The sequence below is a fragment of the Crocuta crocuta genome, unplaced genomic scaffold (genome assembly GCF_008692635.1).
Source record: "Crocuta crocuta isolate KB4526 unplaced genomic scaffold, BGI_CrCroc_1.0 scaffold17, whole genome shotgun sequence".
Lineage (NCBI taxonomy): Eukaryota > Metazoa > Chordata > Mammalia > Carnivora > Hyaenidae > Crocuta > Crocuta crocuta.
The window spans coordinates 2,034,657-2,061,016 of NW_027532041.1; the positions used below are offsets into that span (position 1 = coordinate 2,034,657).

Consider the following 26,360-nt stretch of genomic DNA (forward strand, 5'->3'; position numbering starts at 1 on the left):
CTTCATCTCTAAGGTACTTGTTGGCTCTTTAGAAGGGCTCTGTTGAAGCTGCTGTACATACCAAAACACTGTTAGTTTTACATTTGGCTTCCTGTTTACGTGCCTCTTTGCCAGTTATGTAGCAAAGTAAATTGGAATAAACTGCCAAGTGAGTGCTAGCAAGATGTGAAGGCTACTGCAGGTTTCTGATCCTGAAATCCGAGTTTTTTTCTTGAGTTTATTGCCAAACTCATTTGGCAGCAGTATCTGACCTGAAATGTACGTGAATATGAATACATTTTACGGTGGACATTGTGCTTAACCATAGGTTCTAGACCTGTGGATGTTCTTTAAAACATAGTAAGTACCTCTCTAAAATCTGAAAAATACTGGTCACAAGAATTTTGGAGAAGGAGCCACAGGCCTATACTACCACTACCACTACCACTACCACTACCACTACCGGATCTTGTGCTTCCTAGGGAGGATTTCCTCATATGTGATATGTGTGATTTCAAAATCCCAACAGCTCTGTGGTACTGGCATGCATTTTGGGCATTTAGTAGTGATACAGAGCCAGTTCCACAATTCTAGGGTGGAAATTCACTAGCCCTCACTTATTAAAATGCCCATTCTTAATTATCCATTTAGAGAAAAGTAAATATTGTGACAAAAGTTTTTTGAAAAGTGTTATGTGATATGAACTGCACTACAAAAGATGGGAAAAATTTGTAATTACATAGTTTAGGGGAAGGTGGATGAATAAAGGTCCACAAACCCAAAGATCTCCTAGGAGGAAAAAAAAGAAGACAAAAATACATCATTTAAGATGAGGTCAAAGGGACCAGAAGCCACTCAAACACTAGTTTATGTGATAGATCTAGAAGAACGGCCAGAGATTATACCTATTTTGTAAACACTATGTATTATATACACTTAAATCTGTACTTAAAAGCTAGTGAATCAATCTAATGAAAATCATTCACACGGCATTATGTAGACAAGTATGTTTAAAAAAATATTTTAATAAGCATATTCAGAATGGCAGACAGGGAATGGGGAAAGGGAATTATTTTACAGTGCAAAATTACTATGCATAAATTTAAAAACCTCTAATTCATAATTTTAAATGCCTATTTAAATATTCAGATACATTTTAAAGCTCAACAGATTTGTGTTGAACTGAGTTGCAGATTCTGAACTCTATTTGAAAACACATCATAAAACAGAATACCATTTCAAATGAAAATGATAGTGCTTTGTTGAGGGTGGTGGGTATGGGGTGGGGGAAACTAAGTAACTATTAAAGTCTTTTCCCAATGCAGGTTAAGAGTTCAAGAGTTATGAAATGTACTAAATCTTAAAACAAATTCATGATATTACTAAAAATTTTAAAGTAGTGCAATGACTTATCAAGTTATAGTGGCTGCATTATGAAGAACAAAGTACTGTGTGAAATACCTGTATAAACACAAATACAATTAAATATTTCTTCATGAAAGGCTGAGCATTATGTATTATAATAGTGGAATGTCTTTTATTAGGTATACTTTAAAAAGATAAGATTAAGAAAAGTAAAATTTCCTAACATGTATACATGTGCCATATTTGCAAACATGCCTGAGAATTTACTAAAATGTTCTTGTAATATTAGTTTCCAAGAACTTCACAAACCTGCAAACAAAATGCATCTTTTGAAAAAGGTGAAAATAGCATCTCTAAAATTGCAACAACTTAAAAAGTATAGCGTCACTATTTCATTTGAAACACTTCTATAGACCATCTTTGACAAAGAGCTGGAGCTAGGATACTTTGGATTTGTGTAATAAAAACTGATTTAGAAAGTGGATTGTGACCATCTGCTAAAGCTGCCACTCTGGATAAATTAAATGTTGTAGGGTAAAACAAAACAAAAAAAAATTCAGGCTTCTTAACAGTTCCACCCAAAACTCTGATTTACTTGGATACGTACGTAAAAACAGTGATGTACATTATATGAAGTCAAGTGTTGTCAAGTGGCTTTTTAACACTGTTTAGGGAAAAGAGTTGTTCACATTGGTGGAAGGAAGCAGTTCTGAACATACGTTAATAGTAATACTTCATGGGGGTAAGGCCTAAACCATAATTTCTCAGTGCAAACCTTTACTCAATTGTATTCAACAGTTGAGCCATTAAAAACAAGACCACAGATTTATTTTAAAAAGGCATTGGCTCTTGAACTGATGGCTGAAAATGAATTGGTAGAAGCATTTGGGATATGCCTGTGAAAAAAAACAAGAATAGTTAATAATCTTTTATAAAAGTTTGGATATAGGTTGGTCTATCAGCTGTATAAAACTACATTTTTAACAAGAATTTTGCACTAAAAATAAAATGGCACTCTTGAAAAGCTATGCAAAAAGATGATCCTGTTTGTAATCACATAGAGCAATGGATGTACACTCAACTTCATCACTTTTTCCACATAAAATCAGTATTGTTATCTGCCAACTCCTTGTGTGTGCCAATATCTAAATATTGCTTGACCTTTTCCCCTGTTTAGTTAATGCAAAAATGGGAAATTTTATAATGCATATAAAAATAACCGAACAGGATTCTGGTCAGCATGATACATTTAAGCACTTAAACTAACATTAAACTTTCATCTTGCTTCAAAAATAATTTTGAAAATTATAGCAAACGCAAAACAAACGATGCAATCTAGGTATCATGCTTAATTTCAGAATTCTCAAACTATTTGTCCTTAAGTAGAAATCTGAAAAAACAAATTTTCACAATCCTTTATGAATGCTTTTACCACCTGTATAAGAAACATGACTTAGTTACTACACAAACACTTAAAAATTCATTAGAAAAACCTTAGCAAAATAAAATGAAAGCTGACAGACTCAGAATATCAATTCCTCTCATAAAAGTTTACCAACTGTACAAGTTAAGAAAATTATACAAGCTTTTGTATTAAGAAAGGACAGCTCAGTCAAGACATATGTACTGTAAAAATCTTTCAAAGGCTACAAAGAATCTGGAAAAATACAGAATGTATTTCTTAAGCCCAGATAAGAATATGGAAAGACATCATTGATGTCAACAATTTTACATATACAAACCTGACTTGGTTTATTTTAAAACTTCTATATATAAAAAATCATGCCAGCATAACTTTCAGGATTCATAAGGGTTTCCTTAATAATGACACTCAATTTGTATGGAGAGAAAATGTCTCTTAGAAAAGAAGACATTTCAAGAAACTCAGAAAAACTGGTGTTAAACAGAAATTAGAACCTGGGTTTTTTTCTTCTCTGCCATCAAACTAAGCAAAAAGTACCTGTAGTGAGCTTTTAAGATTAATACATCAAATGAGAAGGTACAGATATTTCCATAGTTCATTCAAATTTACTAAACTGTATGTGATAGCCTTAACAGGATCTTTACACTTTTGAAGTAAAAAGTCTACAAAGGGCAGAATTATGAAATCTTACTTACTAAAATCAGAACTCATCTCAAATTTTCAAATTTTAACCAACTGTTTCAAGAAAATCAACTTTTTAAGGTAACCCATCAACCCTGAAAATTTTAGTCAAACCAGATTTTACTCCAAAGAAAGTAAAATAAGTCTAAAATTTAGTCATCGGTGTTCTCAAGTTCTTCAAATTTTCCATGTGACATTGCTTCCTGGAAGAATTCAGAAGAACCTGGACTTTCTTTTCCATTGCTGTTTACCCTTCGCCTTTTGGCAGGTCTCTCATTTTTTTCATCAAAATCATTTTCATTTCTTGCAGTCATATGGACAAGTTTTGGGTCAGTGGTAAGGTTATCTGTTTCATAACCATTAGTATCTACGTCTGCATGAAGTGGTTTCTTATTTCCACCTGTTGGGCCATTCACGTGTAACCCTTCAGCTTTTATTTCTTCTTTGTTCAACATTTCACCTGGTCCGTTAGATGACACCCCTACATTGGAAGAAATGTAAGTGAAACTGCTAGTATTAAAAAGCTAAATTTGTAAACTATTCTAAAACAGCTACTGTGAAAGCTTTTTGTCAAGGATGAGAGGGATCAAATCTATATATACATATGGTCTAAACTCTGGCTCTACTTAGCAACTGCGTAACGTTTGGCAAAACTTATTTACATTCTGTGCACCTCAGTTTCATCACATGGACAATGAGGGTAATAAGAGATTAACCTTACAGGGTTGCTGTGAAGATTAAATTATAAACGTAAAGGATTAACAGAATTTGGCATATATTAGAAGCATGCTGGTATTATGTGACAACAAATAAGCACCGGACCCGGCAGTCTAAGATAAAGCAAAGATATGCACAAATTATTAGATTTAGCAAAATGGTTATAACTTTCTAAAACTATGTGAAAAAAGATTTACATTCCTTAGAAGATTGAGTTTTCTACTGCCATATAAAATGACAAGACTTTTTCATTCTTAATGTAAGTGAATCCATGGGTATTGTGTTTTAAGGGTAAAGATCACATATTTATCTAAATGGATTTAAATCATCTGCCACCGTGTTAAAAAAGTAATGCTTACACTGTCCAAACATACATTTGAAAGTGATAAAAGCAAACACAAATGCCTCCATAATAGGTAAGAGAAGAATAATTATTCTAATAAAAGTAACCATGAAAAGGGCATGTTAGACTTGACTGCAAAATGGAGTAAACGTTTTGGAGACATTTAATGTAAAATACAGAATGCGCCACTGGAGATAATTAACTTTTAATTATCTGAAAAATATTCAGTATAAAGGATGAGCCTCAAATACTAGATTTTGGTCAAAGAAGATATTCTATTTCCCTAACTCAAAAGTGCACTCAAACCATATGTGCATTTGGCAATTACGCACCATGATGTAGAAGGAACAATTCTGTTATAGTAAAGCCCAAAGAGCTACGTGACCACTGTGAGTAGGTAAAAAATAACTAGATTTCAAGACACTAAGCCCCTCACGAAAGAAAGATAACTAAATTTGTGAATTCCTTCCTTTCCTTGAAAAACCCAGGAATCTTGATTATAGGAACTGAGGTGAATGGCTTCTGGGCTACTGAAAAACTTATGATTTATATATACCTTCTTAGGTCAAACTGCATGTTTTCATCAAATGGTTAAAAAAGAAAAAAAAATTTACTTGGTGTTACGAACAAACAGGGAAAAGACCAAAATAGTATCAACTGTATGCATCCCTGAGCTTCTATCCCCCAGTCCTAAGATCAGAGTCTTAGCTTCTTACTCTACACTTCAGGAGAGCATCAGACAACATGTCCCTGAACCTTTTTAGACCAGGAAATGGCTGCTGGGTCCTCTTTTCTGTTTGTATGCTTTGTTCTTAGGGGGAAGTAGTGAGGGAACAGAGAGGGGTCATTAAATGAACAAAATATATTTGTTTCAGCAGTGCCAGTGTGAGACCAGAAGTCAGAAGAAGGAACTGTCTCTGTGTTCCTCTTCTGGCTTCTGTAGGCGAGGTTAGCTCTCCTTGGCCCTCCCCTAACTCTTACATCAGAATACAGGTGTGCGGAGCTGGTCTCTACCTCACCAGCTTCCTCCTTAAGAGGAGTGGAAGGGTTGTTTTAATTACAGAAGTCAAAATAATTTTCTGACTAGGTCTTACTTATCAACACAGTGATCTTTGGTCCATTATAGATTTTAAACAAGAACATTACCGGAACCTCAAATGTAATCGAATGCCATTTACTTCTTTCTCACAGGGATAAAAATAGAAATGTTTCTGCAGAATTATTAATGCAGAGCCTGACTCCTGCTTTATCTTTTCTCATCCTTCAAGGTTATTACACTATCAAAAAGAAAACTATTCAAGCCCTTGTTATCTACTTCTTTTCACCAAATGTTTAAAAGGACTTTCCTGATGAAGTATGACACACTCAACATATTTCATAAATATCTGTGTACTTCTGATGTGAAATTGGTGCTGGAGTTGTGGTCTAACAGTTAGCAAGAATACTTTCATCCAAGCATCCCAAATGACTAATACATGCTTCTCAAGAAGAATAAATTCCTTCAAAGAAAAGGTCACTACTGATAGTATATTTTTATTAAACTTATGTATGTATGCTCATATTATGTATGTGCCATGAGTATTGACAATTATTATTTTTAACTTCTGCTTTGGAAGTTTAATCCAAACCCAAACTGAATTGCCCATGCTGCTAAAGACAAGTGCCCTTCATTAGGAACAAACAGACGAGTTTCTTTGGGTGCTTACCATTCTGATTACTGTTGCTTATAGTGCCATCTTCTTTCTCAGACTGGCTGTTACTACTGTTTGAGGCAGTTGGGGGAGGGGATGGTGCCCGACTAGAAGCAGCACTTTCACTTTCATCTAGAAGACGATCCATGTAATCCCTTCAAAGAAATAATAAAAGTTACCTTCTTATATTTAAAAAAGCTGAAAATTAAAACTGAGGTTAAATTTAGAAGGCTTTATTAACAAATATGTCCTAATTTGCACTTACATTCATTCTAGTGCCTCATCTATCCCATCAGGATCTGAACATTTAAATGGAAAGCTCTTTTTCGTTACGTTTGTTGGGAAAGTGCATAAAGGCTTTTAAACTAGAAAACTTCTACAGACCTATAGGAAGCTTTAAAACCTTTAAAACTACAAGCAAGTGCTCAGAGTGGCCCAACTAAAATCAGAGGATCTGTAAGTGAAGAGACAGGGATGCCGCCAATCAGATGGAGTACAAAAGAATTTCTGAATAAACACAGATTGGAATTTTAAAGCTCCTCAAGACTCTGATGGCTACAGCAATACTTCAAAGACAAATTAGGGCCTACCAATGAATCATTTCCCTGAACTTTCCTGGATACCTGGTGTATTATCTTTTTGCTAAATTTGAGCCATAAAAAGCTCACTAAGTTCCTTATCTGCTAATAAGGATTATTATTATCTGCTATATAATAGCAGATATCTGCTATCCCTGCCTACCAGTATATCATGAGAGGTGTGCTCACTTCTTCCCTAAGTCATTCCTGAACTATATGGTATGGGAGGAGAGCTGTACTAAGTGACTTTGGGTTGGGTCAGAAGATCTGAGCTAAATACTCATATCTGAAAGCTTAGTGTCTTTACCTATATAAAATCATGTATGTGTTTACCACACAGGGTTGTTGCAAAAGGTATGTGTTGGGAAGTGTTTTATAAACTATGAAGTGCTATTAAGTCACTAGAATAAAGGTCTTTAAACTGTGGCCTGTGAGCATAGTATCTAAGACTGCTTCTGTACAATAGCAGAGCTGTGTCGTTGCAAGAGAATTTAAGGCCTGCAAAGCCTAAGATATTTACTCTCCTAACTCTTTACAGAGAAAGTATGCTAATATCTGCACTTAACTAACTCCCTAAAGGCAGGAATTTTGGTCTTTTGGTCATCACCACACCACCTGGCCTAAGTTGTGCATAGCACAGAGTAGAAGCTCACAATAATTATAATAGAAACATTAAGACAAATTTTTAGAATTTCTGAGCAAGTAAGAAGGCAACAGTGGAAAGGCTTAGGATTTTACTGAAAGTCTGTGGTAACAGTCTACAACAGACTATTAATTCCAGTTATAATATCAAACGACATATCAGACTGTCCCCTGGGTTATGGGGATATAATAAACCTAGGGATGTAAAGCTTCCAACAGTCTGAGGTACAAAACACGTATCAGTGTAACATTTTAGGCCTTATTTTCCTCCTCTATAAATGGAGGGAATTAAATTTGATGATCTTTAAGTCCCCTCCAGCTTTACGCCATTCATCATAATTCCAGAACAATTATGTAATGAATTGGAAGCACAAAGAAACAGAAATGAGTACTGATGCCAAAGGGATTACAGAAGCTATGACTAAATAAGAACAGATGATACATGATGACGAACTGTTGGAAATAAATTTGGTATGGTGGGAATGGATAATGGAGGATTGTTAAAAGCCAAGCAAAGGAAGCTAGAGTTGACTGGATGTTACAATGGTATTGTATTACTATTACTTCTTAAAAATTAATGGCACCCATAATGCTTAAGGAAGAAGTCAGGTCAGCCATCCAGGAGGTTGGAATAGCATTCAAGTAATCAGAGTTGTGCTGGGTTAATTTTTACTTAAAAAAAAAAATATTAGCAGTAAAATCTCTAATTTGCATATGGCTACTAAATCTTCCAGGTAGTGAGTAGAGAGAATCTGTAGTAGGATCTTGCAGAGGCGGTTTATAAGGCATGAAAGTGGCAAATGGTGCTTCATTCTGGTGAATAAATTGGAAGGTAAAAATGTAACAGAAAAACGAACAAATAACTTTCAGGATGTGCTTGAACTATGGATTTTGACTAAAAAGATGAAAAAATACATTCAAATTTCTAATAACTTAACGTTCTGTGCAAAGTGCAACTACTAACAGAAGGAGGTCCTGGAAACAAACTAGAAAAGAATCTACTCCTTTACCGAAAACCACAATTTCTCCCCTTAGGGAAATAACGTACCGTCTGGTCACAGCTTCTTACAGAACATGTAACATAACTAAAAGGGGTAAGTAGGATTAAAAAATTACAGTTGGTTCAATTAAAAAACAACTATGGAACACAGAGAAGGAACTTAACCGAAGCCCACAAACAATTTTCGCCTAGGGATAATAACACATTTGTTCACTTCATACCATTACACCAGGGGGCACTGTAAAATCTTAAAAACCATGAGAAAAGAGATGATATGGGACTACTTTTAACTGTGGCTACTCCACCTACAGAATACTTAACCTTAAGAGGAATCAAGGTTGTAGATATAAGTATCTTCAAAAAAGTTTCCAGAAGCTATGGAGAGATTATTAGAGAAACTAAAATGTTTGGCAGCACATCCCTACCTAACCTGTTGAGCTTGACAGCACAGAGGACCAACTAAGCCAGCCCACAACACTTCTCTTGGTGATGCTTTTTGAAAGAGAAAACTGGATGAACCATGGGTCTGACCCAGCATGGCAATTCTTATGTTCTTACTGCTGGTGACGACAGATTGCCTGTAGGTCGTGTGTGAACAATATTTCTGAAATGGGTGAAAAAAATGAAAGATGTTACTATGGCTTTTCCCTACAGAATAGCTTGAAAATAGTGACTAAGGTATACTCTGAAGACTAGATAGCTGTATCTCATTCTACGTCATCATACCTCAAATACTAGCAATAAATCAAGAAAATTTAACTATAAATTTATAACATCAAGCAATTAGATAAAATTTGGAATACTTTGTATGAAATTCCACCCTAGGCATCATGAGCTTTGAATAATGGGGGATGAGGCAGAGTCCAATGCCCCATGATTTCCAGGGGCAATCATACCTATTACTCCCTTTTAGATAATTTTGCTTTGGAGTTTTAGAGTGTATGATCCTCTAGGGAAGTAAGTAGCAGATAACCTGTAAATGAACATTACCAGAAGCAGTCCAGCCTAGGAGTTTTAAAAGCACAATCAAATATGCATGTAAGCACATCTTTCAAAGGCAGTTATTTGGCCAGCCCTGAGAACTTTACTGGTGCACACTGACCAAATGAAATCACAACTTAGCATTTTTTAAAATTCTATAAACTGCAAGAAATAATCAAGGATAGAATGGTAAAGTTAAATCCACCTGAACAATTCATCAGCATTTTAGAAGAACTCCCATGACATGAAGGGTTCATTCAATACTCTATGTACTTAAGTAAACTCCTAGCAGCAGCAGGGACAGTTTTTTCCAAAGCTAGACTAAATAAGGCTCAGCTTTGGTGCATGGAGACTGATCCAGACATACGAGGCATTTTACATAAAGACATGTAACAACCCATACTCCCTGTATCACTAGGAGTCAGACGAAGTTGCATGACTATTATATATTATTTCTGTTGGAGGAAAGGTTTCAGGAAATCAGGTAAAAGGGAAGAAAATGAAATTTGACCTGATTTATTTTCTCTCTCTGTGTCTTTTCCCTTTTATATCATCTATACCCAAATCTTATTTTGGTTCCTGGGATCGAAAGTAGGTCAGACAAGGAAAAATACTAATTTCCATTCTTTAAGGAGATTCTATGAGGCAGTAAGCCCCATAGTTTTTGAAGAGTTTCTTTTCTGTGCTCACTGTGCTCACAGTATTATTAGATAAAAACTATGTGCTTATACTGAATGGAACAGAAGTTAACAAAAACATGCTTTACCATCTATTCTGATCTACTTACTCTCCTGAAATACACTAACATTTGCCTTGATGTATTTATTGTCTCAAGTATTATGAATTGTAGTTTATAATGTTTCATAAGGCACTGAAGCCTAAATGCTCTGTGAAGAGATGTCTAAAACTGGATAACTTTAATGTAAACTCTTATCCTAGTGAAAAAAGAAGATTCTAAAAAAAAATCACAGTTTTCTCAAGAAAAATTCAAGAGCAAAAATATGACTTGACAGAAAAAAAATAAACTCACGTTACACCAGGATGAAGGTTATATTTCTTTTTTCCAAATCGCGTTTGCTGAGCAAAGAAATCGTAACGTTCAGATTTTTTCCACATATAATAAAATGCTACACATTCACCAACTGACCTTGTTCGAACCTATAAGAAAAAAACACTTGTTTTTAAGAATCATCTCCTCCTTAAAGGAGTTATTTCATGAAAAATGGAGAGAAATAATACAGTGGCAACAAGTCTTCAGGTATTTTAGCATTATGCTTTTTAAAAGCATCTTAATTTGGGGTGCCTGGGTGGCTCAGTTAAGAGTCCAACTTCAGCTCAGGTCATGATCTCATGCATGGTTTGAGTTCAAGCCCTGCGCAGGGCTCTGTGCTGATGGCTCAAAGCCTGGAGCCTGCTTCAGATTCTGTGTCTCCCTCTTTCTCTGCTCCTCCCCTGCTTGCACTTTGCGGCCGCCCCCTCAAAAATAAACATTAAAATAAATAAATAAAGGGCGCCTGGGTGGCTCAGTCAGTTAAGTGTCCGACTTCGGCTCAGGTCATGATCTCACGGTTTGTCGGTTTGAGCCTCAAGTCGGACTCTGTACTGACAGCTCAGAGCCTGGAGCCTGCTTCAGATTCTGTGTCTCCCTCTCTCTCTGCCCCTCCCCTGCTCACACTCTCTCTCTCTCTTCTCTCAGAAATAAATAAAACATTAAAAATTTTAAAATAAATAAAAGCATCTTAATTTACTATACAAATAAACACTTCCCTATTGAAAATATCTGGAAGTGGCATTTAATTATAATTAATGTTACAGCCAGTATACTTTTATTCACAGATTACCTAGGGAGTCTACTTTTCAATTACCATTTAAAAGATTCTCTTAGAGGTCTCACTGGTGATCCAGACTCAGTTATTTTACTTTCTAAATGGTTGAGAATATTCATTCATAATGAGTTGAAAGGTATAATAATGCCAATGCTAATTCTTTGCTTACTAAGTTACTTCAGTAACAGGTGCTATACCTATCTATGAGACTGAATGGCTCCCCTACATAAACGTTCAACACCAATGAGACAAATTATGTGGACAACATCCCCCTTTTTCAATGCTTAGTTAGCTTGGAAAGCTAAGGTTGATGTATATAATAAAATACTAGGAGTTTAAAATAAAAAAAAGGTTTCTGCTAAGTGTTGAGATGCAAGACATATTGCTTTAACCTATAAATGTCTAATCTTGAAGTAAGTATCCTGTAGGACTGACTGCACCTAAAGTCAATTTGATGACATCCTCATTTCACTACTCGATGTATTTTTCTTTCTTCCCCAAATGCTTGCACTTTACAAGTTTAGCCCATGCTTCTCTAAGACTGAAAGATATCAAGGTATTTTGATTTTGTTTTTATCATCTTCTCAAGGTGTTTTTTTTTTTTTTTTGTCTCCTTTAGAATCCTTATTTCTATACAGGTATCAGCCAAGTCAACTGTACTTTTTTGAAAGCAAAGACTGAAAAGGTATTTTGGGGCATGCAAAGTTAATATTCTGAAAAATCTTCAATAAACTAACCCTACACAGAACTTATGATTAAGATCCAAACTTCAATTTCAGGTATAAAAACAAAGTCTTAATGTTTTCACTGTTTTACTTAATGTTTTCTTTTTCTTCTTAAAGAAATTACTGTCCTCTTTTTTGTTCACTATAGTATATTAGGTATAGATAGGTCAGCTGACGTCTGGAACATTGAAATATCACTATCCAAAACAAAGAAATCAAGGTCTTATTTTCAATACTATATTAGAGGCTTTATTGACTAGTAGTTTATAGTCCCCTAATAGGTTCTTACTTCTTAAAAGAGGGATTTCTGGAGGGCTGCTGCTGCTGGTTGTTATACCAGCTTGCCACTCCAGGGGTCCCCTCCATAGGTAATACAGCATGGTTTGGTTTCAATTTAAGCAGCAATGCTGGAAAACTCATATCCAAAAATGTCCCATTCAATCATGAAACAATGTATATATTTTTTACAGTCATAAACATATGTATCTAGTCACATTAGCATAATGCACTCCTTTCATAGAATATGGCCTGTGCTGGAGGTAATCAGTCCATTTGGACACAACATTAAGAGGTAGGATACATTTTTGACACCAATGCTATGACTCAAAATTTCTCTTTTATTAGTAGTTTTATATCTGATGTCAAATGCCAAAATGTAACAAGATAATCAAGAGTAAGCTAGTTTTGCACAACAAAATTAAGAAAAATTCAGACTTATAAGCAACTCTTTATAGAACATAAAATATACTGTTAAATATAGAGTAAAACAAATTAAGTAAACTCTATCCAGTCACATTCAGAGATGTAAGAAGAATGTGGTGACAGACTATTTAGAACTCAGACATAAATAAGCCCATGTAAACCCAGATACTTTCAACATCATCCTAGACAAGCCATCACACAAAACTTAGATGCTATCTTTAAGGAAACATGTAATGCCAAGGTCCTTGCCATTTCTATTTGCTAAAAATGTGATATTTATATAAGTCTAGAAATTCCTTACTGGCTTCCAGTTCAACTCTTGAGATTTTAATTTTGCATATCCTAATTTCCCAAACAGTGCAAGTAATTATGCAGTTCTTTTGGGTATACACTGACACTGTATAGTCGATATTATCAATACGGAATGATAAATGAATGTTAAATACAATTATCAAATTATAATGTACAATAAAGCTGATTTATTGAGATATTCTTCTAGAAGATTAAATCTAATTAACACCATATTAAATATTAAGTTTCTGATTTTAGACACTCAGGACTTAAATGCAAAAATGTTTTAATTATAAATAATGTCATGCTAGAAATGTTTTAAACTTTCAAAATTAACTTAAAAACCCTCCTTTAAGACAATCTGTCACAAGTTTATGGAAAATAGCTTTAAATAATTACATTATATACACATATCCTACCCAGAGGTTGATAAACATATTTGTAAATCAGTCCAATTCTTAAAGTCGTCTAACATCATGTACTGAAAACAGTCACTTAGTAAATATATGCCAGAAAAGTCTAGGCATGCTTATAATTCCCAAAAACTAACATAGTAAAACGTTCTTTATAGAACCTTTAATATTAGAAAATAATTGCTTTAAGATGATCTGGGTTAACTAAATAGCTTTGTATAAAGAGAACATAGATCATTACTTACTTTATTAGCCTGAATCAAATGAAAATCCTTTCCATAGGCCTTCAGCCCTTGTTCAAAATTTCTACACTCTTCTTCTGTCCAAACAGATAATTCCTCTGACAAAATGGGTGGGAAAACTGTTAAAGCAATATTCCCCCAAATATTGCAGATAACCAGTTACTAATAAAAATGTTAAGTTTCTAGTAACAATAAGGGCAGTGTTTTACTCCTGAGCACTATTACTGATGGTTGCAAAAGATAAAGTGACAAAAACTCTGTATTTAATAAAAATTTGGAAGACTTGGTCCCTAATTCTCTAATTTCAACTTGGGTCACTTTCTCCTTTATTACCTAACTAGACTAGCTACCTTTCAATTCCTTAAATTCACTACATTCTTTGTAACTTTAATGCTATTTCCCTTTGTCTATACTTACTTCCTGCTTCACCCTTTTCACCTAAGTTGTTTACATCTCCGCAAAATACCCCTTTGTTCTAAAAGCTTTCCCTAACAGCCTCACCCTTTCCCCACATTAGGTTAAGTCTTACTGCAATAAATTTGAATTGCACCTTCTAATTCTCCTTGGAAGAACTCATAACTATTTTTCAGCTTCTCTACCAAGGTTCTAAGTGCTATGAGAGCAGGGACTTTATAATGTCCTCAGAACCTAGTAGGCCTTCCCATTTTTGTTGAATGAATATCTTCCATTTGTTATATGATAACATATAGTGTTCTTAGTGAAGCACAATGGGAGCCAGCAAAGGGACTTCAGTTCGGAGACCTCAGTCTCATCAGTTTGAAACTAAAGATAACAACTATCACACTCCATAGCTCACAGGGCTATTCACAAGATGAAATAAAAAAATACTTCTTAAAAATGCCTTTAAGGGCACCTGGGTGGCTCAGCTGGTTAAGCATCCAACTCTTGACTTCAGCTCAGGTCATGAGCTTAAGGTCTGTGCAACTGAGCCCTGTGCTGGTCTCTGTGCTGGCAGTACAGAGCCTGCTTGGAATGCCCTCTCCCTTTCTCTCTGCTCCTCCTGCATGCATGCATGAATGCATGCCCTCTCTCTCTCAAAATAAATAGATAAAAAGTATTTTAAAAAATGCCTTGAAATTGAAAGGCATTGTGTTTTTTAATGGCCTTATTTTCCCATAAAGAAGAACCAAATTTAATCCCATCTCCCATAATGCTTGTGTTAGACACAAGTTATTTGATATGTTACAAGTTGTTATTCACCACTTACTGAATTGAGAAAGATCATTATTATTATACCTATGCAGACTGAAGATCTTAAGTTTTAAATTTCTGCTAAGTCATGAAAACAAGTAAAAATTTATTATTTACCTCTAGCTGCTTTTACATTAAATCTTAATCTTCTCAGTGCTTCTTCTGTGTCAAAATTGCATTTAACTAATTCGTATAACGCCTAGAAAAACAAAAAGACTTCAATATGTAACCCAGACTATAAACAATTCAAGGCTACAATTTCTTAAGTAAAAGCTTTTCCTGAATCCAGTGTTTGTGTTCATCATTTCTGGAAGACAAGTAATTCTAGTGAATGCAACACAGAGAACACTAAAGAAAAACAAATTCCGGGGTGCTTGGGTGGCTCAGTTGGTTGAGTGTCCAACTTCGGCTCAGGTCATGGTCTCGTGGTTTGTGAGTCTGAGCCCCACGTTGGGCTCTGTGATGACCGCTTAGAGCCTGGAGCCTGCTTCAGATTCTGTGTGTCTCCTTCTCTCTCTCCAAAATAAACAAACAAAAATAAAAAAAATAAAAAAACAAATTCCATCCTGATAATTAAACACTTCTGAATACATAGAAAATAGTAAGCAAATACTCTAACTTGGCAGCCATATCTCAGAAATTTAAAAATAAAAAAACTATTTTGTAAAAATCACAAACCCTTTTTTTGGCTTTTTGCAGCTCCTACTCTAAAACAAATGAGAAAAGAAAAGCATTGACTTATGAAAGTGGAAAAAAAAAAAAGAACTGCTGTCATTAGGTTCACTTGTAGGCAACTTGTCTACCATATCCTTAAAACATTATCCCAGATATATATTCTCAAGTTGATGATATCCACAGACTCTCAGGGATATCCAAAGGAACTCCAAAATTTTGAATAAAAAGTATATATAATAGGGAAAATGACATATCATTTTTATTTTAGCTGAAATTATACTAATGATGTGAGTGTGTAACATATTAGCTATTGCTGATTCCCTGTTGATGACATTATGGAAATTTTGGTGGATATCATAACACTGAACGTGACAGCTTTTACATCTATAAACGTAGACAATTTATTTGGGGAAAACTGCAAGTTATTTATTTTTTTAAACTGAAGTATGGTTGGCACACAATGTTACATTAGTTTCAGGTGTACAACATAGTGGCTGGACAACTGTACACACTGTGCTATGCCCACAAGTGTCCCCATATAATGCTATTATTGACTATATTCCTTATGCTATACCTTTAATCCCCATGACCCATTCATTCTGTAATGTTAGGTTACTTCTTAATCATGTACCTGTTCATTGTCTTTTATGTGAGATCCTTCAGGAATTGCTTCTACACCTTTCTCATCACCTGTTCGTCTAGATGCATCCTTAAGAAATATAATCACTTTATCTTCCGGTAAGTACTCAGGGTCCCACAGAAGCTGATCATCGTTTTCATATACTAAATTAGGAAAACATAATGTTAAAAAAAATGCCAAAACTTGTTTGTGTTAAAATACTAACATTAAACAAATTATTCACACTTATGAACCAACATGTTGAGAAGTGAGAGGTACAACATGGTCCTAGGACTTGCCTAACTTCATTCTTGGGCCATATTTATAGCCTAAGTGATTCAAGCAATTTTATAACTCTTTCACAGCCAAGCTGACTTAGCTTGAATTTACCCAAGTCCAAGCTCTCTTGGTTTGAACAGCATCACTACCACCATGTACTATGTATATGACCTTGGACAAGTTACTTCTCTTCTCTCTGAATCATCTGTGAAATGGGGATAACAACACTATCATGTTGGGTTGTAAAGATTTAAAGTACTCTAAAACAATTCTGGCACATATTAAAGTTCAGTGGATGTTAGCTATTATTATTATTTTTTAAATGAGAGGTCTAAAAAAATGCTCACCAAATATTAATTAACACTGCTTATTTCTTGATGGTAAAGTTTAGGGTAATTTTTTATTTTATATAATTTTCTATGAAGCTTGAAAATATAATAAACATAAATCATTTTCATAAAACAAGTCTTTTCTTTTTTTAAAAAAAAAAAGCATTTCATTTTCATCAGAATTTCCATTATAGTAAAACTAAAGTTGAAACCTCATCACAATTTAAAAGATGAAAGGAAAGGGGGAAAACCTAAGACGAGAGCCCTGTGCAAATGTAACTGACAGGAAGATGGAAACATAGACAAAAAAACTAAGGAAGAGTCAGAGAGAAAAATTAACACATATGACACCATCACTACTGGGGGCAAAAATGCTTCAAGGAGTGCTAGAACTGATGGCCAAATGCTGTTCAGTGAACAGCATGAAAACTGAAAAAGGTATGATGGACTTACTAACAAGGAGGGGTAAGTTTTAAGAGCTGTTTCTGTGAAGAAATGGAAGCTGGGGCCCCACTGGAGAGGACTGAAGAGTAAACAGAAGAGGAAGAAATAAAGTAGAGGACTCTTGAAAAGTTTGGTTTTAAGGTACAGCCTGAGAGGAGGTAGAACTGAAGACAGTTTTTGGTCTTAGTGGTTTTTAAACAGAGGAGACAATCACTTAAATGCCAGTAGGAAAGAACCAGCTTAAAAAAAAAAAAACCTCTGTATTTAAGAGACAGAGGATAACTGATAGTGTCAAAGTTCCTTGTGTTATTAAAAAAAGGAATTAACAGTAGGGCACCTGGGTGGCTCAGTCAGTTAAGCATCCAACTTCGGCTCAGGTCATAACCGCATAGTTTGTGAGTTCGAGACCCTCTGTCGGGCTCTGTGCTGACAGCTCAGAGCCTAGAACCAGCCTCAGATTCTGCGTCTCCCTTGCTCTCTGCTCCTCCCGCACTCACTCTGTGTCTCTCTCTTTCAAAAATAAACATTAAAAAAATAAAAATGAAAGGAATTAACAGCTAATTAAGCATCTCCTATGTACCTGGCACTGTGTTTTTGTTTTTTTTTTAATATTTTTATTTATTTCTAGGAGAGAGAAAGACAGCGTGAGCAGGGGAGGGTCAGAGAGAGAGGGAGACACAGACTCTGAAATAGGCTCCAGGCTCTGAGCTGGCAGTCAGCACAGAGCCCGACGCGGGGCTCGAACCCACGAACCGCGAGATCATGACCTAAGTGAAAGTCGGACGCCTAACCGACTAAGCCACCCAGGCGCCCCAGGCACTGTGTGTTTTCATATAAATTACCTTGTCTCACTCCACACCCCCACTACACACATACACTTTAAAATACTGTTCTACCTTTCTGTTTCCCAAAACAGATACTCTTCTTTAAAGTACACAGATAATCTCTAGAAAGTCTTCCTTAGTAAACCTCATTCCTTCTGTAGCCTGCTGGTACAATCTTAGTGAAACTCTAAATCGTAAATACAGTAAAACTGTCAGGATAACGTGAATTTGGATATACTACTATTGATTTTTGTTCTCTGCTTAACCTCTGTTCACTGAAGGAGGGAGTGGGGAAGACTACACTTTTCATGTTCCTAAGACTGATGGATGGAGTATGGATAAGGCCTTACAAGAAGCCCTAAGAAAGATGGAAAGTGGTGAGTCCCTGAGTCCCCAGTGGTTCTCCCACTTAAATACATCCATACTGGGCCTATGAAACAAGCACAGTGACATGAAAGATACTTCTGGAATCATTCTGTTAAGTTCCAGATAGCCACAGGATATAGAGATATCCTATTTAAGCTGAGTACACAAACATCACCAGATGGTGCCAAATGACAAGCCAGACCCCTAGAACTGTAACAAGACAGCCAGACAGGCTGACTCTGAGAATACAACACCTCATTTTATACAATGACAACATACTAAAAAAGTATCCCAGATAAGAACAATCAGCATTTCCACAGAGAATAAACCATACTGCCTTCACTGGTTCCAGAAAAAGACCAAATTATTTTTCACTTAAGTTTACACTCCAAATAAAATATGGACTTTTGACTATGATCTAAATAAAACAGGCAACAACAGCTAACTTTTGTTAAATGACTGTTGCAGAACTAAATGCCAAGAGATCAGAAAATCAGAAATCCACTACTACAATAAAACACACTAAAATACAGATGAAAAACACCACCTATAAATATGAAAACTATAAAATAACAAAAAGAAACATTTTATTATAATTACATAAAAGGACATAAGAATGCTAGATTTGCAAGATTACATCACTGAAATGTAACAGCATCTTCTGAAACTGTATCATTTTAAATGAACTACCAAGCCTAGATATTAGAATTTTTAAATAAGCAACCACAAATATACCCACCTTATATTACAGAAGATATAATTTACATGTGATTATAAGTAAGTGAAAGCATTCCAAAGGCAGGAACACACCTAGTGTATTCAAGTTACCTAGGGAAGTGCTTATTATGGCATTTTAAGTAACAAATTAAGCTTTTCAAATAAAATGGGCAAAATGGGTTGTCAGAATAAGTTAACAAAGTTCACTGTGTGTGTGGTGGTGGTTGGGGGGGGAGGGGTTGTAGAAAGTCCACAAACTACCACCACAAAACCACAGACTTTTTCAGTCCAGGAAATTAATTCCCAATGAATAAATTTATATTTATTCACTTTCAGTTTTCAGAGTAAAAAGTGTTACTCTATTTTTAATGCTGAAATAAAAATTCAGTCTAATCAATGTATCATGAGGATGAAAATGCTAGTCCATAATCAGCTATGGTAAAATAATGAGGTTTACACCATGTTCATAAAAGGATACACTGTGATTAATGACATAAATTTTAAGTTGTCTAGCTAAGCCTTTCCTATGTACAGGCTAAATGAACTGCCTTTTCAACAATATTATTATCATCAAGTAAGAATAATGCATGTGTACATTTTTTAGGAAGTAACTTCAGAATCAGTAATACGTCAAATGTTCATTAAAAACAAAGATTTATGTGGTCCTTTGCTATTCACTATTGCCAAATTCCTAGCCGTTTCCTTACTCTAAAACTCATGTCATGCAAGCATGAAAATTAGACCAGGAAATATCTTGGGTCATTTCTCTTAACCCTTTCCCCCTAAGTAGTCCAACTAATTCTAATCAACCTAGTCCAGGGTTCTCAATTGCGGCAGTAATGATACTTCGGGCAGATTATTCTTAGCAGGGGAAGACAGTGGCAGTCCTCTGTGTTCTAAGATGTTTAGCGGCATTCACTTCAGTCTTACCACAAAAGCTGCAGTGTTCATTCAGCTTAGTACATGGAAGAAACAATGAAATACACACATAACTGAAAAATCATGCTTTTCATCTGTACAACACTTCTTCGGGAATTAAATCCTTTCCATTTGAGTGAGGCTGACATCACACCCTGGAGCCGCAAGAACAGATACATGAGCCAGGGCAACCCAGAATACTCACTCTTCTCTCTGGTCACAGTAATTACTTCTGGCTGAGTATGACTCAAGCTAAGTCAACAGAGGTTCTCTCTAGGACTTCTGCTGGAGCAAAGGTAGATACGGAAGTTTTCATTTATGTTGGTTCTCTAGCTACAAGGACAGTGTAAAGTGTAAGCAACAGTTCCCAGTAGCCATCTTAGCCTGTCTTGTAATAAAGGAAAGACGGAAAGGAGAGGGACAACTGATAGAAGAACCCCCAAATCCAGTTATATCTGAAGCCACGCTACCCAGAACTTTCCAGTTAAGGTAAATTCTTTTTTGCTGAAGATAACTGAACCGGGCCTTTACTAATTATAAGTAAAACAGCATGAACTGATGCTTTCTGAAAAGCTGAATAATAAAACCTAAATGTAATGGATAAGATTAATCATCCATTGAATACTAATGCCACTGAGTACTTACTATGTATATGCTGTTAAGGCTACATATGAAAATATCCTATGTAAATCTTCATGACAGGCTCTGTAAATAAATGCTCTTTTACAGCTATTTTATACAGGAGGAGAAAAGGAAGTAAACCTGTCCAAGGCCAAATGTCTACATAGCAATCAAATTTTACTGAATGCGTATCAGTTTTGTTAACGTTATTCTGCACCCACCTAGTAACTCAGCCACCAAATGTTTACTAAGTGCCTATGTAACAGAATCATACTAGGTATTAAGGATACAAAATTAATAAACAAATGATTATAATAACCTATGCTGAGTATAGGTACTAATTTACATAAATTTAAGAAAATTTTAATCGTGTAGTTGAGATTATATAACAATAGATACAGGTTCAAAGATAACTTTAACATGATTGTAACAAATCTTGTTTATATAACTACTTGGAGCAGAAGTGATGAATGGGGGGCACCTGGGTGGCTCAGCTGGTTAAGCGTCAACTCTTGGTTTCAGCTCAGGTCATGATCCTACGTTTGTGAGATTCTCTCTCTCCCTCTCTCTCTCTGCCCCTCCTAATTTGTGCCCTCTCAAAAATAAACATTAAATTAAAAGGAAAAAAAAAAGAAATGATAGCTGATGAGGAATATATATGCTGCATGGAGTCTAGTAAAAAAGAAATCAGGTATCAGAGAGAAAAAAAATTATCAATATCATTCCAGGATACTCTGTAATGGGTTTTCTTATATCAATGAAAAAATTCTAATCCATTTATCAAATAATTCCTACAGTGAATGTATCAAGGTATCACAGTTTTGTGGCATTTTTTATCAAAATCATTCCAACAAAATTCTCTCCCTTTTGAATGTGTGCTAACCAAACCAATGAAAAATACCTTGCAAACATTTTCCTATAAGGAAAAGAATGCACTAATCTTCAGTATCCTGTTGACAGTTTTTTTCCCTAACAGTGTAATTTACCTAAGTTTCACATGAGTTTGGTTTGGGTGCACAGGGTACCCTAAGTGGTGACAAATTCTGGGTAACATGACAAAAGTCTGAATAACCAGAAACACAAAACTGAGGAAAGACCCTGTACTACAGTGACCCCTCTAAAGCAGGATCACCTTGTTAAATCTGGTCTAACCTTCACACCATCTATAATGCTTAAATTCTCATGGGGAGTAAAATTTGTAAGTCATACCTGTTCCTGAAAAAAATAATTATGTATAATTGCTTTCTAAAATTACAATAAAATTGAAAGCTTTAAGTGAACCCAAATTTAAAACAATGAAAATTAAAGATCATTTATTTGCTATGGTATCTGACAATACAAACATGTTAAATACAAAACATATAAAAAGTTAATTAAAACTACCTTTAAGCCCTAACACTAACCTGCCATACATAAAACCAAAATATTTTCCTACCCAGCTACAAAATATGAAATTTTCTAAGATAAACACTATTATTTTTCATAGTCAATGCTTAAAAAAATAAATGAGAACAAATATCTAACTTTCAGTTCTTTAGCTGAAGAAAGAACTCAATGGTGAACATGTGCTAATCATTATAGAGCACATAAGGAAAGCATTATTTTTAAAATTCAATTACAAAAATAAATACAAATGCCAATTGTTCACTTATTTTTGCACACAACTCCAATGTATTCATAAAACATATGTACAGAATCTTACTTTATAACAAGGTCACTCCATATTGTACTTTTAATGTACCTGTATATTGTAGGAATTAACTTGAAAGTGAGTAAAAGCTATTACTGGTGTTAAAACATTTTTGCTGTCCCTAGAATTTACTGGCCTGTGATGTTCCCTTAGCTGCCTTCTACCTACTGTTTGCCCTGAAAGCAAGTGCATTATAAAGGAAGTTTCTGGAGAGAACACTAAAAGGAAAAAAAACAAAAGTCTTCTGCAGCTCCAAAAGACTCTGCATATGTAAGCTGAAATGTGAAAACAACTGAAATAAAAGAAATGAATAAAGATTTCTAGCACTGAGTGATGTCATACAACACATGAACTCATTAAAAACACACCCACAACATTCCTTCTGGAACTTACCCCAACCAAATAATCTAAAACAGACTTAAGACCTCCAGTATTTTATGTTACTGGAAGTTTAAGTATTTATGACTTAGACTTTTTATATAACATGATGGAAAAAATCATGTAAAATTTAAGTATACAAGTTTTTTTCCCCAAATTATTTTACAAATAAACAAATATCAAGGTCCTCAATTTTAGTAATATTAAAAGTTTCAAAGCTTAAGGTATGCTTTTTAGGTCATTATGTACTTGAGTATTTTTAAACCTAACAGCTTCCACTGACATAAAACCTTTTATTTAAATTATACAAGTTATAAAGGATATATTCAGGGAATTTAAAATATGAAAAAAAAAGAAATAAAAAGTTGAGATGTTTTAAGTCACTCACTATCAAAAAGGCATTCAATTTTTTCTTGTTAGATTTCTATGGACGAAACTGGAAAAACAGGAAACATTTTCTTCTTACAGAGATAATGAAGGGTCTTCTTTCATAAATCAATGGGGTAACAAACTGTCCTGGTCTCATTCCATAATAAAATAAGTTCTCAAAAGCATGAATTCAAGCTATGTAACTTTACCAGTTAACCCACCTTTTTCATTTTCTTTGTATCTACAAATGCCAACTGGAATCTCTGCTTGAAACATGGAGCCCACCATAATCTCCTATGTTAGAAATAACATAACACATTAGTAAGATCTAGTAACACAAGAATTTTATATCCATTTTCTAGCTTTACCATCTTCCTGGGTAAACTATTCATGGCTTCTCTGTCATAAAAGATACAACCAATTAACTACCTCAGAGGAGTATTGTGAGGATGAATGAGTTAATAATAGATAAGAGCTTGGATATGATTGGATGAAAATATTAGTAATAATAATGGGATGTAATGCAATATATACAGTGAATACAACTACTTCAAAATATGGAGGAAAAAAGTAAAAATGAGTTCTTATAATTCAAATTGCAAACACTCTGAAAAACAGAAAAACAAATTAGGTATATTAAAGTATTTACACTCCAAACCATGGTCCCTGGATCAGTATCATCAGAGTCACCTGGGAAACTTGTTAGCATGCAAATACTCAGCTCCTACCTGAGACCTACTGAACTCTGGGGATGGGACTCAGCAAGTAATGTCTTAACAAGCTGTCCTGGTGATTCTGACACACACTCTGAGAACCACAGATTTAAGGTAAAGAAAAAAGGGTTTGTATAAAGCTCTGTAGGGATCAAATGGATGAAAGGCCACATGGATAAGTAGGTTAGTGCTTTTCACAAAACAATACGAAACAAAAAAGTAACCTCCCCAAAACATAATTAAATCTAATATTAGGAAATTTAGTCATCAGATCTATGTAAAATCACAGATGAGGGGAAACTGGCTATTCAGAAAGATAACTGGAGATCACTGCTGATGAGGTATTACAAAACAGAGGGACCAAGATTATAAGAGCCTCCTTTATCTGGTGGCTAAATGTTAAGACTGAATTTACTGCACTTTCAAAATGAAGATGTAGGCAGGAACGGTACAAGTTTAAGGTGACAGTTTGCCAGTTGAAATAACTCTTGGGATTTGAAAAATTCCTCTTATTGTCAACCCATTGAGATCAGAATCTCATTTTTTCTAGTATAACTTCAAAGACATACTCTATGTAATTAATTTATTGCTAAACCTGTATAGGAAAACCAGTTGATTTTCTAAAAAGAATTCACATACAAATTTACTCTTGTAGGTGAACTTTTAGGTCTTTTCATTATAAAAAAAAAAAAAAAGAGTATCTTACTATCACTTCTTGTGCCTCTGTTAACTTTACTCATCAATGCTTACCAGAAAATAGAAAGTCAAGTTATCAACCCTTCCTGTCTAAGGCACTTCTAAAAATATCAATGCCAGGATCCATTCCAGACCAATTAAATTAGAATCTCTGGACAAAGGTCCTGGCACTCAGTATTTAAAAGTTCTCCAAATGATTCTAACATGGAGCCAGGTTCGAGAGCTTCTGGACTAGTGTAAAAATAAGATGCCCTCTTTTTCCTATTGAGTTCAGAACACCTTTTTACATAGTAATCTGTTCTGGAGGGGAGGGGAGGGGAGGAAAATAGCACTTAGGAGCGTTATGTACCAAGTACCTTATGTGTAATTTTTATTAAATCCTGTATGATTTTCATTAAATTCTTACCAATTTAAACAAGGCCAAAATTTTTATTTCTGTATTGTATGTGAGATGAAACTCAAAACAATGAAGTTCCTCAGGAATGCACTATTAGTAAGTTCTGGGGCTGTAACTTGGACTCAAATTTGATTTCAAAGCTGTCTCCTCTGTCCCAATCTTTAGAAAAATTTAGTGTCTCACAAGCCTTAGAAGAGGATTCAGAATCTTGACAATTTTTGCTACAACAAAATCATACTATAATAAAGCAGTCTGGGTTTACTGTGGGCTGTTTTATTACATAATTTCCTGAGAAAGAGAATACTCCCCCATGTTGTCCCTCTTCTGTGCTTTTGTTTCTTCACTAAAAATAAAATAATAATTCAACACTTAAATATTCTACTGTATACTTCAGACAGAAAAACAATTCAAGTTGGAGAAAAGAGATATAAATTTGAATATATGGTAGAACGTAACAGCTTAAGGTTACTTCCAAGGTTTTTAGTTTTCATCATAATTTGTACATAGTGTAGGAATCAGAAAAAACTGGATTGAAGAACATGTGCCCAAATAGGTCACATAAATAGTAAGCAGCTTTTGTGATCCTTGTTTTCTGTCTTCAGCCCCATATTTCATTCATCATTCACTCAAATTAATACATATTGCAGTGAGCTAACCTTCCCTTGCCATTCTAACTCACACTGATATCACTCTGTCTTCTAAGCAGCTCTTTGGAATCCCAGAAATGGACCAATTGTGTCTGAAACCCACAATACTTGGGAGCCCACTCCAAGTTCATTTGAATACTTCATTCTTCCTAACAGAAACTCTTTTAAATATAAGATGGTCTCTTATTTTAATCAGCAAGGGTGTCAGCTCTCTCTTGAGTCTGCCGCAGGTATCCCAAACCAAAAAACTTTAAACCAACTTAAAAAAAATAACAAAAAACCCACAGAGAAGACTCAAAGCTATTAATAATTAAAAAATCATGACTTAAAAAGTATAGCTAGTCTACTAATTTTGATGTTTTAGAGCTACTCTGCTTCCAAAGAAATAAATGTTTATGATTGTTTATGCACTGAAATCTGAAACCGGTCCTAGGGGAAAAAGAAAAACCACCAAAAACGCTCAGTGTAGTTTTTAAGAGCAAAACTGAGTGATCTGTCTCAATGAAGAGTGACATCACTTAGGGGCACCTCAGCTCAGTTGGTTGAGCATCCAACTCTTGATTCTGGCTCACGTCATTATCTCACAGTTCAGAAGATTGAACCCCATGTTTCTGTACTGAAAGCTGCGTGGGATTCCCTCTGTCCCACTCTCTGCCCCTCCCTGCTGCATGCACTTGCTCTCTCTCTCTCTCAAATAAACATTAAAAAAAAATAGAATGAGGGGCGCCTGGGTGGCTCAGTCAGTTAAGCAGACAACTCTGGCTCAGGTCATGATCTCACGGTTTGAGTTCGAGCTCCGCACTGGGCTCTGTGCCGATAGCTCAGAGCCAGGAGCCTGCTTCAGATCTGTGTCTCTCTCTCTCTGCC

General features: G+C 35.1%; 1 protein-coding gene across 12 annotated transcripts in view; it reads right to left on the reverse strand.

The window, feature by feature from the left end:
* Positions 1 to 984: 984 nt before the first annotated feature.
* Positions 985 to 26,360, reverse strand: part of MIER1 (MIER1 transcriptional regulator) — a 59,426-nt gene continuing 34,050 nt past the window's right edge. For 7 of the 12 annotated variants that reach the window (XM_077776298.1, XM_077776302.1, XM_077776301.1 and 4 more), the window contains 7 exons: positions 23,262 to 23,334; positions 16,118 to 16,269; positions 14,929 to 15,010; positions 13,603 to 13,718; positions 10,431 to 10,558; positions 6,215 to 6,354; positions 985 to 3,929 (listed from right to left, as the gene is read on the reverse strand). In XM_077776298.1, coding sequence (XP_077632424.1) covers positions 3,601 to 3,929; positions 6,215 to 6,354; positions 10,431 to 10,558; positions 13,603 to 13,718; positions 14,929 to 15,010; positions 16,118 to 16,269; positions 23,262 to 23,334 — 1,020 coding nt within the window. In that variant the 3' untranslated portion in view covers positions 985 to 3,600. The remainder of the gene's footprint in view (positions 3,930 to 6,214; positions 6,355 to 10,430; positions 10,559 to 13,602; positions 13,719 to 14,928; positions 15,011 to 16,117; positions 16,270 to 23,261; positions 23,335 to 26,360) is intronic. The other 5 variants (XM_077776309.1, XM_077776300.1, XM_077776304.1 and 2 more) reach the window with 3 other exon arrangements.